Source organism: Hemiscyllium ocellatum, chromosome 8, assembly GCF_020745735.1.
Source record: "Hemiscyllium ocellatum isolate sHemOce1 chromosome 8, sHemOce1.pat.X.cur, whole genome shotgun sequence".
In the NCBI taxonomy this organism is placed as follows: Eukaryota; Metazoa; Chordata; class Chondrichthyes; order Orectolobiformes; family Hemiscylliidae; genus Hemiscyllium; species Hemiscyllium ocellatum.
Window position 1 is genome coordinate 79,109,023 of NC_083408.1, and position 16,841 is coordinate 79,125,863.

General features: G+C 41.0%; 1 protein-coding gene across 2 annotated transcripts in view; it reads left to right on the forward strand.

Annotated features, from left to right (window-relative positions):
• Positions 1 to 16,841, forward strand: part of LOC132817944 (ena/VASP-like protein) — a 267,584-nt gene that overhangs the window by 200,746 nt on the left and 49,997 nt on the right. For both annotated transcript variants that reach the window (XM_060828496.1, XM_060828497.1), the window contains exon 5: positions 10,655 to 10,718. In XM_060828496.1, coding sequence (XP_060684479.1) covers positions 10,655 to 10,718 — 64 coding nt within the window. The remainder of the gene's footprint in view (positions 1 to 10,654; positions 10,719 to 16,841) is intronic.

A 16,841-nucleotide genomic window follows, 5' to 3' on the forward strand; every position in this document is an offset into this window, starting at 1 on the left:
TAATTCACTGTTCAGTGAACAGCTCAGCTCCACTGGTATTTTAGGGAATCTAATGCATCCTTCAGAAATGAATTTATTTCTAAAGATAGACCTCATACCTGATGTCTATTCTCTGTATTTACTTAAAATCAACAATTAAAGAGATTGCATCCAGCAGCAACGATAACATTTTAGTTTAGTCATTTGAGGAATTCTTTCTATGGAGTACATCTGTATTCTCATTGAGTTCTGATGGTTGTGAAGTTGTGTGTCCATTCGCACATATCATTGTTGAAGAGGAACTCATCACTGGTTTCTATACTGTTTTATATTTCATTGCTGGCATGCTCACATTTCCTTAATTGCTCAGATAATTGATTCAACAACAGCCACTGACATTTTGAAAGTTTGGCACTCAAACGTGGCTCAAAATTTATAAAACTAAATATAGTGTAATTATAGACAGTGTGAGGTAAAGCTGGGCTCTTTTCTGATGCTTTGCCTCATGTGTAATAACTGAAACAGGGTTTTGTGTGAGATTTACCAACAATTGTTTCATCAATGAGTGATGGTTTATAACATGTTACCAGTTTTTAGTCACATAAATATTGTTCCAAAAATTTATTGTCTATTGTTTATTAAAATAACTATAGTACAAGTTCAAGTCTTTTCACATCAATTGTATTTAAATCAGGAAGAAAATTCAGTCTGTTTAGTGAGTAGAAATGCCACAAGCTGTTGTTTTCTCAGTTTTAGCTTTTTTCATATTTGAACTTTATTTTTTACCACCATAGTGTGGAAGTGCCAGAGTTGGAGTGAATGGATAAGGTCAGAAGTCACACGATATCAGGTTATAGTGCAGCAGGTTTATTTGAAATCACAAGCTTTTAGGGTACTGCCCCTTCATCAGGTGAAGTGAAGAATAGCACACAGGCACAGAATTTATACGAAGAGCGAGATCAATGGGTACAGGGATCAAAAGATCTTACAAGTGGTGTGAATGGAGTGCTGAATAATAAGTCACTTCAGGTGATCAAAGGTGTCAGATGGTGTGAGGGAAGTGTCAACAGCTGAACAGTAAGTGAAGGGGATGACCTATAATCCAAATAATTGAGGCAGAGAGATAATTACAAAAAGTTAAAAATGAGGTGGTGCTGGAGACAAACCAAATGACCAGAATAGTATGACAGGTACAAGAGTCACATGCCGAGGGTCTAACCAAAGTAACAAATAATCCAAAACTGTACAAACTGATTAAGGTACAGACATCATAACATGTTATCAACATGTTGGTATTAATACAGGAGAGTAAAGAAGATTTACAAATATAGAACAGTGTGGTGGTGTTACATGTAGTGCAACATGAACCCATGATCACGGTTGAGACCATTTTCATGGGTACAGAACTTGGCTATCAGTTTCTGCTTGGCAATTCTGCATTGTTGTGCATCTTAAAAGCAACCTTGAAGGCCGCTTACCTGAATATCAGAGGCTGAATGTTCTTGAGTATTGAAGTGTTCCCCAATTGTGAGGTAACTCCTGTGTAGCGATTGTTATGTGGTGTCCATTCATTTTTGAATGGACGCCATGTAATAATATCTATCATGTTACTCAAGCCACTTGGTTTGTCTAGAACACCACCTTATTTTTAATTTTTTGTAATAGTCTCTCTGCCCTCAATTAATTGGATTATAGGTCATCACTTCACTTACTTTTAAGCTGTTGGCAATTTCCTCACACCGTCTGACACTTTTGATCATCTGCTGTGACTTATTATTCGGCACTCCACTCACGCCATTTATATGACCTTTTGATCTTTGTGCCCATTGATCTCTCTCTGCCCGTAAATTCCATGCCTTTTCTTCACTTCAGCTGATGAAGGGGCAGCACTCCAAAAGCTTGTGAGTTTGAATAAACCTGTTAGACTATAACCTGATGTCGTGTGACTTCTGACATTTTTGCAACAACCATAATACTGCATTAAATATATGTAAAGAGATCACTCCCTACAACCATCACCAATACAATACTGGTTCTGTGACAAATGTAGCAGTTATAAAATGGAACAATTTAGCTGGTGAGATAGATGATGCATTGGTTTTAATTTTATGTAGCTCCCTTGATTCAGGAACAGTTCCATTATATTGGACGATAGTGAATTTAACTCCTTTATTCAAAAAGGGAGGAAGACAGAAAGCAATAAACTTAAGACCAGTTAGTTTAATATCTGTCATAAGGAACATGTTAGAACCTATTATTAACGTATTATGGAATGGCACTTGGCAAGTTCTAGGTAAACAAGCAGTGTCAACACACTTTTCTGAAATTAACGTCATGTTTAACCAACTTATTGGAATTATTTGAAGAAGTAACAAATCATATACTGTTGATCAAGGGGGTGCACTGTACTATGAATTCCAGAAGGCATTTGATAAGGTACCAAACAAAGTTTATTGCAGAAAATAAAAGCTGATTGTGATGATAACATGTTGGCATGGATAGAAAATTGGCTAGCTAATATGAAACAGAATAGGCATACATAGCTTATTTTCTGGTTGGCCAGGTGTGTCCAGTGGTGTGTCACAGGGATCAGTTCTGGGGCCTCAACATTTTCTAAAGTACACAACTCATTCGCATAAAGGGGCCAAAAGTGTGGTTGCTAAGTTTGCTGATGAAACAAAGGTTTATAGGAAAGTAATTTGTGAAAAGGAAATAAGGGGACTACAGAGAGATATTGGTGGGCTATACAAGTGGGAAATGAAATATAACATAAAGAAAAATGAAACCTATTTTGGGAAAAGAATGCTAAAGAAGCATATTATCCAAACAGAGAGATATTGCTAAGCTCTGAGATGCGGGGAGATTTTAGCTGTCCTAATGCAAGAATGGTAAAAAAGATATCTTCAAGTACTAATTCAGTTAATTAGGCAAGTTAATAGAATGTTTCTGTTTATTTCAAGGGAATTGAGTACAAAAGTAGGAAGGCTACGCTTTAGCTATACAAGGCTTTGATGAGACCAGGTTTGTATTAATATGTATAGCATTGGTTTCCTATTTAAGGAAGGCTGTAAAGCATAGGAAGCAGTTTAGAAGAGGCTTACCAGACTGGAATGAGTGGGCTTTCTTATGAGGAAAAGGCAGAGGCTACATTTATCTCTGTTTAGAAGATGGAAGAATAAGAGTGAATGAAACATATGGATCCTGAGAGGTCTTGACATGGTGCACTTGGAAAAGGATGGCAGATTCTAGAAATAAAGATCTCTTTAAAAATTAAGTTCAACCATCTTAGACAGAGATGAGGAGAAGTCTTTTCACATAACATTTTGTGAGGTTTTGACGTGCTGTTCCTCCAAACACCGATTGAAGCTAAATATTTGAATTGTTTTAAGGCAGAGATAGGTAGGTTTTTGCTCAGTAAGATGGGGGAGTTGTGTGAGAGATGATTGTAGATAGATAGAAATGCGGAATAAGAAGATCAGCTATGACTCCTTTGGTGGCATAACCTGAAGGGACTATGTGACCTATTCCTGCTTCTGATTCTATATTCATATGTATTCTTATGGTGCCTCCAGATTTGCATTAAAGTACGCTCAATGTTTACTGTGACACAAGTCAGTTACTAAAATACTGACATGAGATTGACTCCTGTAGCCAATTCCAAGGGTAACCTTTAGATGAGACAGCTATCGTTATACTGACTACACATCTTAGCTATTCCAGGATCTTTTGAAATTTAGAACATTCTTACTGACTGCACTGCATTGGCTGGTGTGACATTCAGTGTTAAGTGGTGCCCTAGAGAGCCAGAGCAGATTAGAAATGTAATGTTACGCTACATCAATCATAAAATGGTTGTCGTATGGAGGGGGTCTTGTGACTTGTTATGTCTGTGCTGGCTCTCTGCAAGAGCAAGTCAGCTAGTCCCACTCTCCTGCCTTTTCCAGTAAATTTTCAGGTCAATATCTGAAAATATCTTTAAACACCATTACAGTATTCTCCCTTGGGAGGTCCATTCCTGATCCTAACTACTCACTAAGTTTTTAAAAAAATGTTTTCCCCATGTTAACTATAGTTCTATTGCCAGTCATCTTAAATCAGTATCCTCTGGCTCTTGACCCTTTCTGCCAATGGCAAGTTTCTCTCAATCTACCCCACCTTGACATTTAAAATTTCTATCAAATCTCCTCCTAACCTCTTTTCTTTAAAGAGATGAATCCCAACTTCCACAAACTGTGCATGTACTGGAAGTCTCTCATTCTTGGAGTCATTCTCATAGACCTATTCTACATCTACTTGCATTCTTTCTAAAGTGTTGTGTGTAGGATTGAAGGCAATACTCCTGTTAAAGCTGAAGCAGAGCTCTGAAAAGGTTTTGCTATATTTTTTAAGTATTCATTCAAAAGACATAGGCTAGACCATCATTTATTTCCCATCCTTAAATGCCTAGGGGGGTAACTAAGAGTCAATAGCACCACTGATGGTCTGAAGTCACACATTGGCCGAACAAGAACAATTTCAAACTTCCCTCCCTAGGGGACGTTAGTGAGTGACAATCCATAGGGATCGCATGTTACATTAGGTTAGTATTTTAGCCACATTTTTGCACTGCATCCAAATTTCAATTGACTGGCATGGTTGGATTTGAACCCATGTCTCCAATCAATAAAGCCTGGGTTCTTGATTACAAGTCATATGATGTTAAAAATCAGGCAACACCAGGTTATGGTCCAACAGGTTTAATTGGAAGCACTAGCTTTCGGAGTGCTACTCCTTCATCAGATGGTTGTGGATGACACAATTGTAAGGCACAGAATTTATAGCAACTTTATTCCTAGTCATATGATATTACTGCTATTCCACCACTCCAGATTTTCTAGTCTTTGGTTAGTCTGAATATCTCAGACATTCCAATTTACTGAGTATGTGATAATTGCTTGGGATGTTTAAACTATCATTGAACAGTTACTCAGCATCTGAAATTCTCCAAAGCCTAAATTCTGAATAAGAGTCTTCCTTACCAGAACTGTTAGCCAGGAAAGAGAGGAATTAAAATCTATTCTAACACCCAGCTAACTATAAAATGACCTTCCCTACCCTCTCCTGTGTATTGACACTCTTCCCCCTCCCCAAGTCACTCACACTAACCCCTTTGACTATACTGTGACCCTATGAACTACACTCAACCTGGACTTAATATCCTGCCCCAGACCTGACTCCCCTGCCTCCTCTATTGAACAAACCCAAACCCCTGTTAATCTGACCTGAATCCCTAGCACCAACCTGAATTCACTAGCCCTAGTTCTACCACCCACTCACTCACTCTGTACCTTACACATCCTGCCACTTACGTATCCTTTTGCCATATCAACAATATCTATGCAATCCACCTTGCCACTTTTTCACCTTACACTCTCCCTACCTGCCACCCCAGCCAGTTGCCACTCTACTCCCTTAGCTTTTTACCTCATTCCCCTAACTCTTCACCCACTTAACCCTCTTAAACCATCTATCTAAAGGACCAACAATTCTTCAGTGTGTTTGTAAATGAATGAACTTGCCAGAATACAACAGTTAGTGTGGTAAGAAGGAGAAATCTTGGCTTTCCCCTTACAATCCTTCGTTATCAGGAATTAGCTTGATTAAAGTTGTGCTGCATATTTCTGAAACCACCAGCACTGGAAGTTTAGCACAGAAATGAGGTGGTGGATTCAGGGTTAAAAAAAAGTAAATGTGAGAACAGCAAGCAATGGAGATTACTACTCTTGGAAAATGACATACTTATGGATTCCAGGAATTTATATATTTATAGAATTTGTCTGCCTTTTAAACAACTTCTTAATTTCTTCTGCCATGTTTGATAGTTTGTGCACACATACACCAAGGTCCGTCTCCTCTTACATCCTCATTAAAGTCTGCCAAATGTACCTTCAGATGCTCCAAATGATATAACATACAGCAATTTGATGCAAGGCAGTGAGGAGTGGTATTAAGTTTCCAAGTCACGGTAGTGTGTGCTTTGTCAAAATATTCTAATGCACTTTCTGCCCTAGTCCTTCTAGGTGATAGTGGTCATGTGTTTGGAAAAAGTTCTGTCAAAGGAGCCTGTAGGTGGTACAGAATGCTGTCACTCTCTTTTGGAGAGTGAATATGGAAACTGTTAGATGGTGACAATCAAGCGGTCTGAACTGTCCTTAATGGTGCTGAGCCAAGTGGAGAGTATTCCAACATTCCTGATTTGGGCTTTGTGGTCACAAGTGGCAGATAAGCTTTCTGAAGTCAAAGCTAATTTAATTGCTGCAGAAGTCCCAGCTTGCTGTGGTCACATTGTTTATATGGCTGGTCCTGATCTGTTCCTGGTCAATGGTAATCCACACATTGCTGAGAGTGGAGTGAGCAATGATAATGACATTGAGTATCAAGCGGGTGAGGGTACTTGTTAGATTCTTTCGTACAAAGACAGTCATTGCTTAGCACTTGGGTGGTGCAAAATTCACTTGCCACCTTTCTGCCCAAGCCTAGTTATTGACCAGGTTCAGATTCAGGAAATTCAGGAATGTGTAATCATCAGTGGAAATCTCTGTTTCTGACCTAATGATTGAGGGAAGGTCATTGATGAAGCAACTGAAGATTGTTGGAGGTGAGGACACTACCCTGAGGAACTCATGCAGAGATGCCCGAGGTTGAAATGATTGAGTCATCATCCTTTGTTTTTACTTCAATTAGAGTAGGAATTTCCCCTGATTTCCATAGACCAAAGTTTTGCCAGGGTTCCTTCATGGCACTCGAGTGTAGTGCTGGAAAAGCACAGCAGCCAGGCAGCATCCCAGAAGCATGAAAATCGAGGTTTTGGGCAAAAGCCCTTGATCAGGAATGAGGCTGGAAGCTGGAGAGATAAATGGGAGGGAGGTGGGGCTGGAAGAGAGAGTAACTGAGAGTGCAGTAGGTGGATGGAGGTGGGGGTAAAGGTTGTAGGTCAGAGGGGAGGATAGAGTGGATAGTGGGAAGGAAGATGGACAGATGGGATGGGTCATGAAGACAGTGCTGAGCTGGAAAGTTGGAAATGGGGTAAGGTGGGGTGAGGGGAAATGAGGAAACTGGTGAAATCCACATTGATGCCATGGAGTTGGAGGGTCCTGAGGCGGAAGATAAGGCGTTCTTCCTCCAGGTTTCAGGTGGTAAGAGAGTGGTGATGGAGGAGGCCCAGGACCTGCATGTCCTCAGCAGAGTGGGAGGAAGAGTTATAGTGTTCGGCCATGGGCTGGTGGGATTGATGGCATTCCTTGATGGCACACATGGTCATATGTTGCATTGATGTCAAGGGAGCTCATTCTCACCTCACTTCTGGAGTTCAGATCTCTTGTTCATGTTTGGACCAAGGCTCTAATGAGGTCAGGAGCTGATTAAGATTTGGAAGAAAAGCTCTGCCATCAATGAGCAGGTTATAGCTGGGTAATTGCAGCTTGACAGCTCTGTCAACATGTTCTTCCATAACTTTGCTGTCAAACAAGCATAGAATATTGGGATGACAATTAGTTGGCTTGGAGTTGTCCTGTTTTTAGTGGATAGAATGCATCTGAATAAGTTTCCATAGAATTGAGCAGATGACAGTGTTGTAGCTGTACTGGAACACCTAGGCTAGGGATACTGGTTGTCTGAGCAAACATTTGCAGTACTTTGCAAAATGTTGTCAGGCCCACAGCCTTTGCAATATCCATTGTTTTCAGCTATTTCTTAAAACCATGTGCAATGAATCAAATTGGCTGAGAATTGCCACTTGTGATGCTGGGGACCTTGGGAGGAAGCTGAGATATATCATCGACTAAGCACTTCTAGCTGAAAATAATAACAAATATTTCTATCTTGTTTTTGCACCAGTATGCTGGGTGTCTCTGTTATTGAGAATGGAGGTATCTGTGGAGGCTACTCCCCCAATAAATTGTTTCTTTATCCAGCACCATTCATAACGAGATTCAGTAGGACTCCAAAGAAAAGTTCTGCTCCATTGGTTTTCAGATTTCTTCAATTATTTTTGCACATGTCTTCTGTTTTTGGCTTAAAAGTAGTTATTGTTGTAGCTTCATTAGGTTAACATCTCATTTTCACATATGTTTGGTACTGCGCCTGGCATGCCCTCCCACACTCTTCATCGAACTAAACTTGTTCACTCAGCTTGATGTTAGTGGTAGAATTGAGAATGTGGCAGTTGCTGGGGTTAAATTGTGTCAAATACAATTATGTTTCTAATAATTCATACTGCTTCATGCCAGCATTCTTTGATATTTATCCCATTTAGCATGATGGTAAGGCACACAACTTTCAAACTGGTACAATAATTGTTCTACCAATAAAAGGATAGCATGAGACTATAACTTAGGGCATAACTTAAAAGGCAAATAAATGTTCAATTTGCTGAATGGTCAGAGGTTGGTGTTGCTTTAATTCTTTTTTTAAAATATGGAATCACCACAGTGTGGCAACAGGCTGTTTGGCCCAACAAGTCCACACCAACTCTCTGGCAATCATCCCATCCAGACCCATCCCCCTACCCTATCCCTATAACCCTGCTAATGCACTTAACCTACACATCCCTGAACACTATGGTTAATTTAACATGGCCAACCCATCTAACTTTATACATCTTTGGACTATGGGAAGAAACCGGAACACCTGACAGAATGTGCAAACTCCATACAGACAGTTGCCCAAGCCTGAAATTGAACCGGAGTCCCTGGAACTATGAGGCAGGATGTGAACATTACTACACAGGCCAGCATTTGTTTCCTTTCCTGTGCCCATCTTCTTGAACTGTTGAGGTATTGATCAATACCAGATCCATTAAACAAATGTATCTATCATTTATGGCAAATGTGAGTGCTTCACTATACAAACATCATGTCCATAATACATTTCTTAAATTATGCAAGAAAGGAAGGATTCTTTTTTTAATGAGTGAAGTGTTATCATTTTTACGAAAGTGAATTTGGCGCCCAATTTATATTTAGCAACTGCCCACCAGCAGCCATGGGGTAGATGACAGTTAATTTGTTCTGGTGATGTTGTTTGAAGGATAAATGTAAACTAAGACATCAGGGGATATTTTGAAAATGTTTTATCTAAGCTTTTCTTCTTGCCATTGATATTGGCAAGAAAAAAGGAAAACAATATTCATACTGTAAGTGAGGAACATGCTGTGTAGTTGGCTGTGACTGGTAGAGGTGTTGCGATGAAGACTGCTTCAATTAATGTTGATTGGAAATATACTGCCAAGCTTAGTTTAAATTTTAAATGATATAGCTTTAATCTGATTAATCAAGACAGAGCCTTGAGAAATTAATTAGAAAAAGGCTTTCACATATTTTGTTGTATTGAAACAGGTGGAGTGTATATAGATGTTCTTAGGGAGATGCCTGCAGCATGTATTAGGTTCTGATAGGATCTTCTATGGGTCAAGTTCCTGTCACCAACCCTTCCTATAATACTAGTCTACAGAGGTCACTAATATTAAGTGGTGAAACATTAACTAGTAATAAGTCTTTGGCAGAAGAGGCATGTATTTGAGAAACAAAAAGTAGTTAATTACATAATAGTAAGTCAACAGGTTTCATTAACATAATGCGACAACATTAACTTCATTAACACTAAGTAAGCGTCATGGTTATCTGCTAGGAAGTATTAAAATAGGTTTATTCAACATGGCTGTAGACTGTAGAACTGGTCAACAATAACTTGCACCAACCTGACTAGATCCTCCCTGTACACTCATTTGTATAAAAGGTATCAGTGGATAGACCTATTCCAGATATTCCAGGTTAACTATTTCAGGCCAGTTCCTGATACAATAATAGCTACCAGCTTCAAATTCAATTGCTGGGTAAAAATGTTAATATCTTTCTGTGTAGAATCACAATCAATTTGAGGAATCAAATCTGAAAAACATGAGAACCTTGTCATGAAATTAAATGTAGCGCTGACGGCCTTGAATTAACTGGCAGTTCTCAGGGACGTGGAATTTCTGGTCTTGGTGATCTTAAATTAGGGGAAAATCTAACACTGGCCAAATAAATACCTCATGGATACTTAATTACAGATGCCCATCATTATGCAAACCACGATTCTGATTTTCTGTACCTGTCCTTTCCTAAGGATGTTTTCACCATTAAGACTGCAGTACCTTAAATCTTCAATCTGACTTCCTGAGGAATAAGCAATGAGTTCTTTCTTGCTGCCATTTCTTTAGCACCCCCTACCCCCAAGCCTCAGGCACCTGAGGCCCAGCGTACTGTTGGACAGCCCTGGTTACCCAGTAAGCCTTTCTTTTATTCACTGCTGCAGTCCCTATTCCTACAAACCTTCAAATGCTGCCTCCTGCCTGCAAATTCTCATTCTCACCCATCAGCAGGTACTGAATCTAGTCAGGTGTTGAAAACTTTTGTTTACATGAGACCTGGTTATTAAGATTAGTCGGGCCATCTTGTCTCTAGACTCTCCAGGCATAATAATTATATCAGTGTTATGATAATCTCCCCCCTTTTTAAAGTTGAGCTTTGGTGTCTTGAAAATGCCTATGGAAATTGCAAACTTAGTTTACATTTTATTTTCATTTTACAAGACTACTTGATGTTATGGTCAACCGCTGAACTGAAGGTAGAGATTAACAGCTTGATCTGATCTCTAGGTCCGACAGTGCAGCGTCAAGTTCAGAATGGGCCACCCCCTGAAGATCAGGAAACACAGAGAAGGTAAAAGTCATTTTGGACATTTTCTGAAATATCATTATTCGCATAATTTGCTTATTTTGTGCTCAACAATAGCACTTAAATATTGTTAAGCCCATTGGAAGGGGGATATGACAATGTTGTGTTAATGTTACTGGACTTGTAATCCAGACTAATACCATAAGAAAAGTGGTTCACCTCTCACCATTACTGGTGGAATTCAGTTCAATTAATAATTCTGTAATTGAAAACTCCACGATGGCCATGACAGTTAACATTAATTGTTATCAAAAACGTACCTGATCCATTAGTGTTCACTAGGAAAAGGTATCTTTGGTCCTTTTCTGGTCTAGTAAAAAGTGAGGTCTGCAGATGCTGGAGATCAGAGCTGAAAATGTGTTGCTGGTTAAAGCACAGCAGGTCAGGCAGCATCCAAGGAACAGGAAATTCGACGTTTCGGGCCAGGGCCCTTCATCAGGAAAGGCTCTGATGAAGGGCTCTGGCCCGAAACGTCGAATTTCCTGTTCCTTGGATGCTGCCTGACCTGCTGTGCTTTAACCAGCAACACATTTTCAGCTCCTTTTCTGGTCTGGCTTACATATGACTCCAGATCCACAGCCCAGGAAGCCATTCAACTGTATCAAACCATAATAAGACCATGCAAAATAAGAATATAAATAGGCTTTCAATCTCGAAGGAGGGTGCCTGTAAACAGGAAGGTGGCTTGAAGTGTGTATACTTCAATGCGAGAAGTATATGAAATAAGGTAAGTGAACTTGCAGCGTGGGTTGGTACCTGGGATTTCGATGTTGTGGCTATTATGGAGACATGGGTAGAACAAGGACAGGATTGGCTGTTGCAGGTTCCAGGGTTTAAATGTTTTAGTAGGGTCAGAGGTGAGGGTAAAAGGGGGGGAGGTGTGGCATTGCTTGTCAAAGATAGTATTACAGCAGTGGAAAGGACGAAGGATGAAGACTCGCCATCTGAGGTAGTTTGGGCTGAGCTTAGAATTAGGAAAGGTGAGGTCACCCTGTTAGGAGTTTTCTACAGGCCTCCTAATAGTCCTAGAGACGTAGAAGAAAGGATTGCGAGGATGATTCAGGAGGAGAGTGAAAGTAATAGGGTGGTTGTTATGGGGGACTTTAACTTTCCAGATATTGACTGGGAAAGCTATAGCTCAAGTACGTTAGATGGGTCAGTGTTTGTCCAATGTGTGCAGGAGGGTTTCCTGACACAATATGTAGACAGGCCAACAAGAGGTGAGGCCATACTGGATTTGGTTCTGGGTAACGAACCAGGCCAGGTGTTAGAATTGGAGGTAGATGAGCACTTTGGAGACAGTGACCACAATTCGGTGACTTTTACTCTAGTGATGGAGAGGGATAAGTGTGCACTGCAGGGCAAGAGTCATAGCTGGGGGCAGGGAAATTATGATGCGGTAAGGCAGGACTTAGGATGCATTGCTTGGAAAAGTAGGCTTCAAGGGAAGGGTACAATCAATATGTGGATCTTGATCAAGGAGCAACTATTGAGTGTCCTTGATAAGTATGTACCTGTCAGGCAGGGAGGAAAGGGTCTTGTGAGGGAGCCGTGGTTTAATAAGGAATTGGAATCCCTTGTTAAAGGGAAGAGGGCGGCCTATGTAAAGATGAGGCGTGAAAGTTCAATTGGGGCGATTGAGAGTTATAAGGTAGCCAGGAAGAATCTAAAGAAAGAGCTAAGAGCAGCAAGGAGGAGACATGAAAAGTCCTTGGTTGGTAGGATTAGGGAAAACCCAAAGGCTTTCTATAGGTATGTCAGGAATAAAAGGATGACTAGGGTAGGAATAGGTCCAGTCAAGGATAGTAGTGGGAAGTTGTGTGTGGAGGCTGAAGAAATTGGGGAGACACTGAATGAATACTTTTTGTCAGTATTCACTCAGGAACAGGACATCGTTGCCGATGTGAATATTGAGTCACAATTAATTAGAATGGATGGCTTTGAGGTATGTAGGGAAGAGGTGTTGGAAATTCTGGAAAGGGTGAAAATAGATAAGTCCCCTGGGCCTGATGGCATTTATCCTAGGATTCTCTGGGAAGCAAGGGAGGAGATTGCAGAGCCATTGGCCTTGACTTTTATGTCCTCGTTGTCTACAGGAATAGTGCCAGAAGACTGGAGGATAGCAAATGTGGTTCCCCTGTTCAAGAAGGGGAGTAGGGATAACCCTAGTAACTATAGGCCGGTGAGTCTTACCTCTGTTATGGGCAAAGTCTTAGAGAGAATTGTAAAGGATAGGATTTATGAACATCTGAATAGGAATGATGTGATCAAGGATAGTCAGCATGGTTTTGTGAAGGGCAGGTCGTGCCTCACAAACCTTATTGAATTCTTTGAGAAGGTGACTAAGGAGGTGGATGAGGGTAAAGCGGTAGATGTGGTGCATATGGATTTTAGTAAGGCGTTTGATAAGGTTCCCCATGATAGGCTACTACAAAAAATACGGAGGTATGGCATTGAGGGGGAGTTGGAGGTTTAGATTAGGAATTGGCTGGCTGGAAGAAGACAGAGGTTAGTAGTTGATGGTAAAGGTTCATCTTGGAGTGCAGTTACCAGCGGTGTTCCGCAAGGATCTATTTTGGGACCATTGCTGTTTGTCATTTTTATAAATGACCTGGAGGAGGGGCTAGAAGGTTGGGTGAGCAAGTTTGTGGATGATACGAAAGTCGATGGAGTTGTTGACACTGAGGAAGGATGTGACAGGTTACAGCAGGATATGGATAAGCTGCAGAGCTGGGCAGAAAGGTGGCAAATGGAGTTCCATGTAGCTAAGTGTGAAGTGATTCACTTTGGTAAAAGTAACAAGAAGATGGAGTACTGGGCTAATGGTCGGATACTTGGTAGTGTGGATGAGCAGAGGGATCTTGGTGTCCATATACACAGATCACTGAAAGTTGCCACCCAGGTAAATAGTGCTGTGAAGAAGGCATATGGCGTACTGGCTTTTATTGGTAGAGGAATTGAGTTCCGGAGTCCTGAGGTCATGTAGCAATTGTATAAGACTCCGGTGCGGCCGCATCTGGAGTATTGTGTGCAGTTTTGGTCGCCATACTATAGGAAGGATGTGGATGCACTGGAATGGATGCAGAGGAGGTTTACCAGGATGTTGCCTGGTATGGTAGGAAGATCATATGAGGAAAGGCTGAGGCACTTGGGGTTGTTTTCATTGGAAAAAAGAAGGTTTAGGGGTGACTTGATAGAGGTGTACAAGATGATGAGGGGTTTAGATAGGGTTGACCATGAGAACCTTTTTCCACGTATGGAGTCAGATATTACGAGGGGGCATAGCTTTTAATTAAGGGGTGGTAGATATAGGACTGATGTTAGGGGTAGATTCTTTATTCAGCGAGTAGTGAGTTCATGGAATGCCCTACCAGTAACAGTGGTGGACTCTCCCTCTTTATGGGCATTTAAACGGGCATTGGATAGGCATATGGAGGATAGTGGGCTAGTGTAGGTTAGGTGGGCTTGGATCGGCGCAACATCGAGAGCCGAAGGGCCTGTACTGCGCTGTATTTTTCTGTGTTCTATGTTCTGTGTTCTATTTGGCCATTCAAGCTTGCCCCATCATTCAATAGGCTCATAGTTGGTCCAACATTCCTTTGGTCCACTTTCCTGTGTTTTCCCTGTAATCTTTGATTCCACTACTGATCGAGAATCTATCTATCTCTTAATACATCTACACTGCAGGCCATTCCTCCCATCATAAGACCAAAGGTAAGGATGCTTGCTGATGATTGCACAGTATTCTATCCCACGTAATTGTTCAGGAATGAAGCAGACCGTGCTTGCATGCAGGAAGGCTGGATCAACATTCATGCCTAGGATAAGTGGAAGTAATATTCATGTCACTTAAGTGCCAGGCAATGATCACCTCCAATAATATAATTGTATGAATTCTACAGCGATTACCCCAGCTCCTAATTACCTTAAGCCTGATTACTTAAACATTCATTCCCTTAGTGCACAGTGTGCTATGTACAATTGTAATAACTCACCAAATCTTTCCTAACACCTTTTAAACCCACAGCCTGTACCACTTAGATGCACCTACGCCAGGTAAATTGGTGAGGACATGAGGAAATAAGTTTTTATTTTTCTTGTTGGGTTTTGTCACCATTTGCCACAGACCCAATCTAGCAACTATGTCCTTTAGAATGTGGCTAGTCTGGTGCATCTTAGTGCTGCTGAGGCACTTTTGATGATTGATATTGAATCCCCACCCAGCATAAATTCTGTGCCCTTGCCATCCACAATGGTTGCACCAACCAGTGAAAGTTCTTCATAGAGAAAAGTATTCAACAGACCCATGAGCTTAGTTGGAGGTAATCAGCAAGAGGTTTCCATGTTTGATCTCATACCATAACACTTCATGGGGTCTGGAGTCAATGCTGAGGACCACCCAGGCAACAGGGAGCATACAGGATCTCAGGTAACTTGGCTAAATAAATTCAATATAGGCATACTGGGAGAAAACAGACGGTGATGGTAGAAAAGTCTTTGCATTTCCAGAGGCTGGTGTCTATTGGCATGCCATAGGGATTTGTACTAGGTCCCTGATTGTTTAGTGATTTATGCAAACAATACAGATGAAAATGTGGGGGCTGATAAATAAGCTTATGGATGACATGAAGATTGGCCAGTGGTAAATAATGAGGAAGAAGGTCTTAGGTTGCAGGAAGATATAATTGGTTTTGATCAGATGGACAGATCAGTGGTAGATTGAACTTAACCATATGAAGTGTAAGAAATACCCAGACAATGGAGTACTCAATGAATGGCAGGACACTAGGAAGCTCAGAGGATGAGAGGAATGTTGGGGTCGTTGTCCACTGATCCCTGAAGGCAGCATGACAGGTTGTTAGGTAGTTATAAAGGCTTATGGAACACTTATCTTTATCAATTATGTCATTGTTTATAAGAGCAGAAAGGTCATGTTGGAGCTGTACAGAACTTTGGTTGGGCCACAGTCTGAGTACTGTGTCCAGTCCTGGTTGTTTCACTATAGGAAGGATGTGATTGCAAGGAGGGCGTTGCAGATGAGATTCATCAAGATGTTGTCTGGGATGGAGCATTTTAACTATGAACAGAGGCTGGACAGACTTGGTCTGTTTTCCTTGGAGCAGAGAAGGCTGAGGGGAAACTTAACTGAGTTGTATAAGATTATGAGAGGCATGGACAGGGTGGATAGGAAGCAGCTCTTCCCCTCAGTTGAAGGGTCAGTAACAAAGCAGCGAAATCTTAAGGTGGAGGGCATGAATTTTAGAGGGGATTTAAGGCACATGTTTTTCACCTGGGGGTAGTAGGGGTCTGAAATGCACTGCTTGGGAGGGTAATTGAGGTAGGAAACCTCACAACTTTATAAAGCACTTAGATGAGCACATGAAATGTCAAAACATTCAAGACAATGGGCCAAGTGCTGGGAAGGGTAGATAGGTAATTGCATATTTGATGAGCTGAAGGGTCTCTTCTGTACTGTACAACTCCAAAACTCTGACTGTAGCTCACCACCACCCCACCCCCACCCCCCACAACTACCGACTATATACTACAGTGCTGCCAGGTATGGTGATACCTAATAATGGGCTGGGATATCATCATATTCACAGAATCATAATGTACATACATTGACTAGCCTGGGACCACTCTCCACATTTTGGCACAAGTCCCCAGATGTTGGTGAGGAAGACTTTGCAGGATCAACAGCAGGGTTTGTCATGCTCATTTCCGATGCTTGGGTCAATGCCGGGTGGCCTCTCTGGTTTCTCTCTGTGCTTTACAATTTGTCGTGGTCTCATACAACAGAGTGGCTTCCTAAGCCATTTCACATGACATGTAAGAGTTGATCATGGTGGGTCTGGAGTTACCAGATCAAGTAAGTAAAGCACATATCCTTCCCTAACGGGCATTAATGAACCAGATGGTTATTTATGAAAATCAGCAATAGTTATATGGTGGTCATTGGACTAACTTTTCATTCCAGATCTTTATCGAATCCCATCCACTGTGTTGTTGAACCCATGTCTCCTAAGCCATTTGTGCACCACATATTGTCAATCGTGAAGTTTAAAATCACCATAAATCAAAATAAAATATGGAAATGTATAAGTA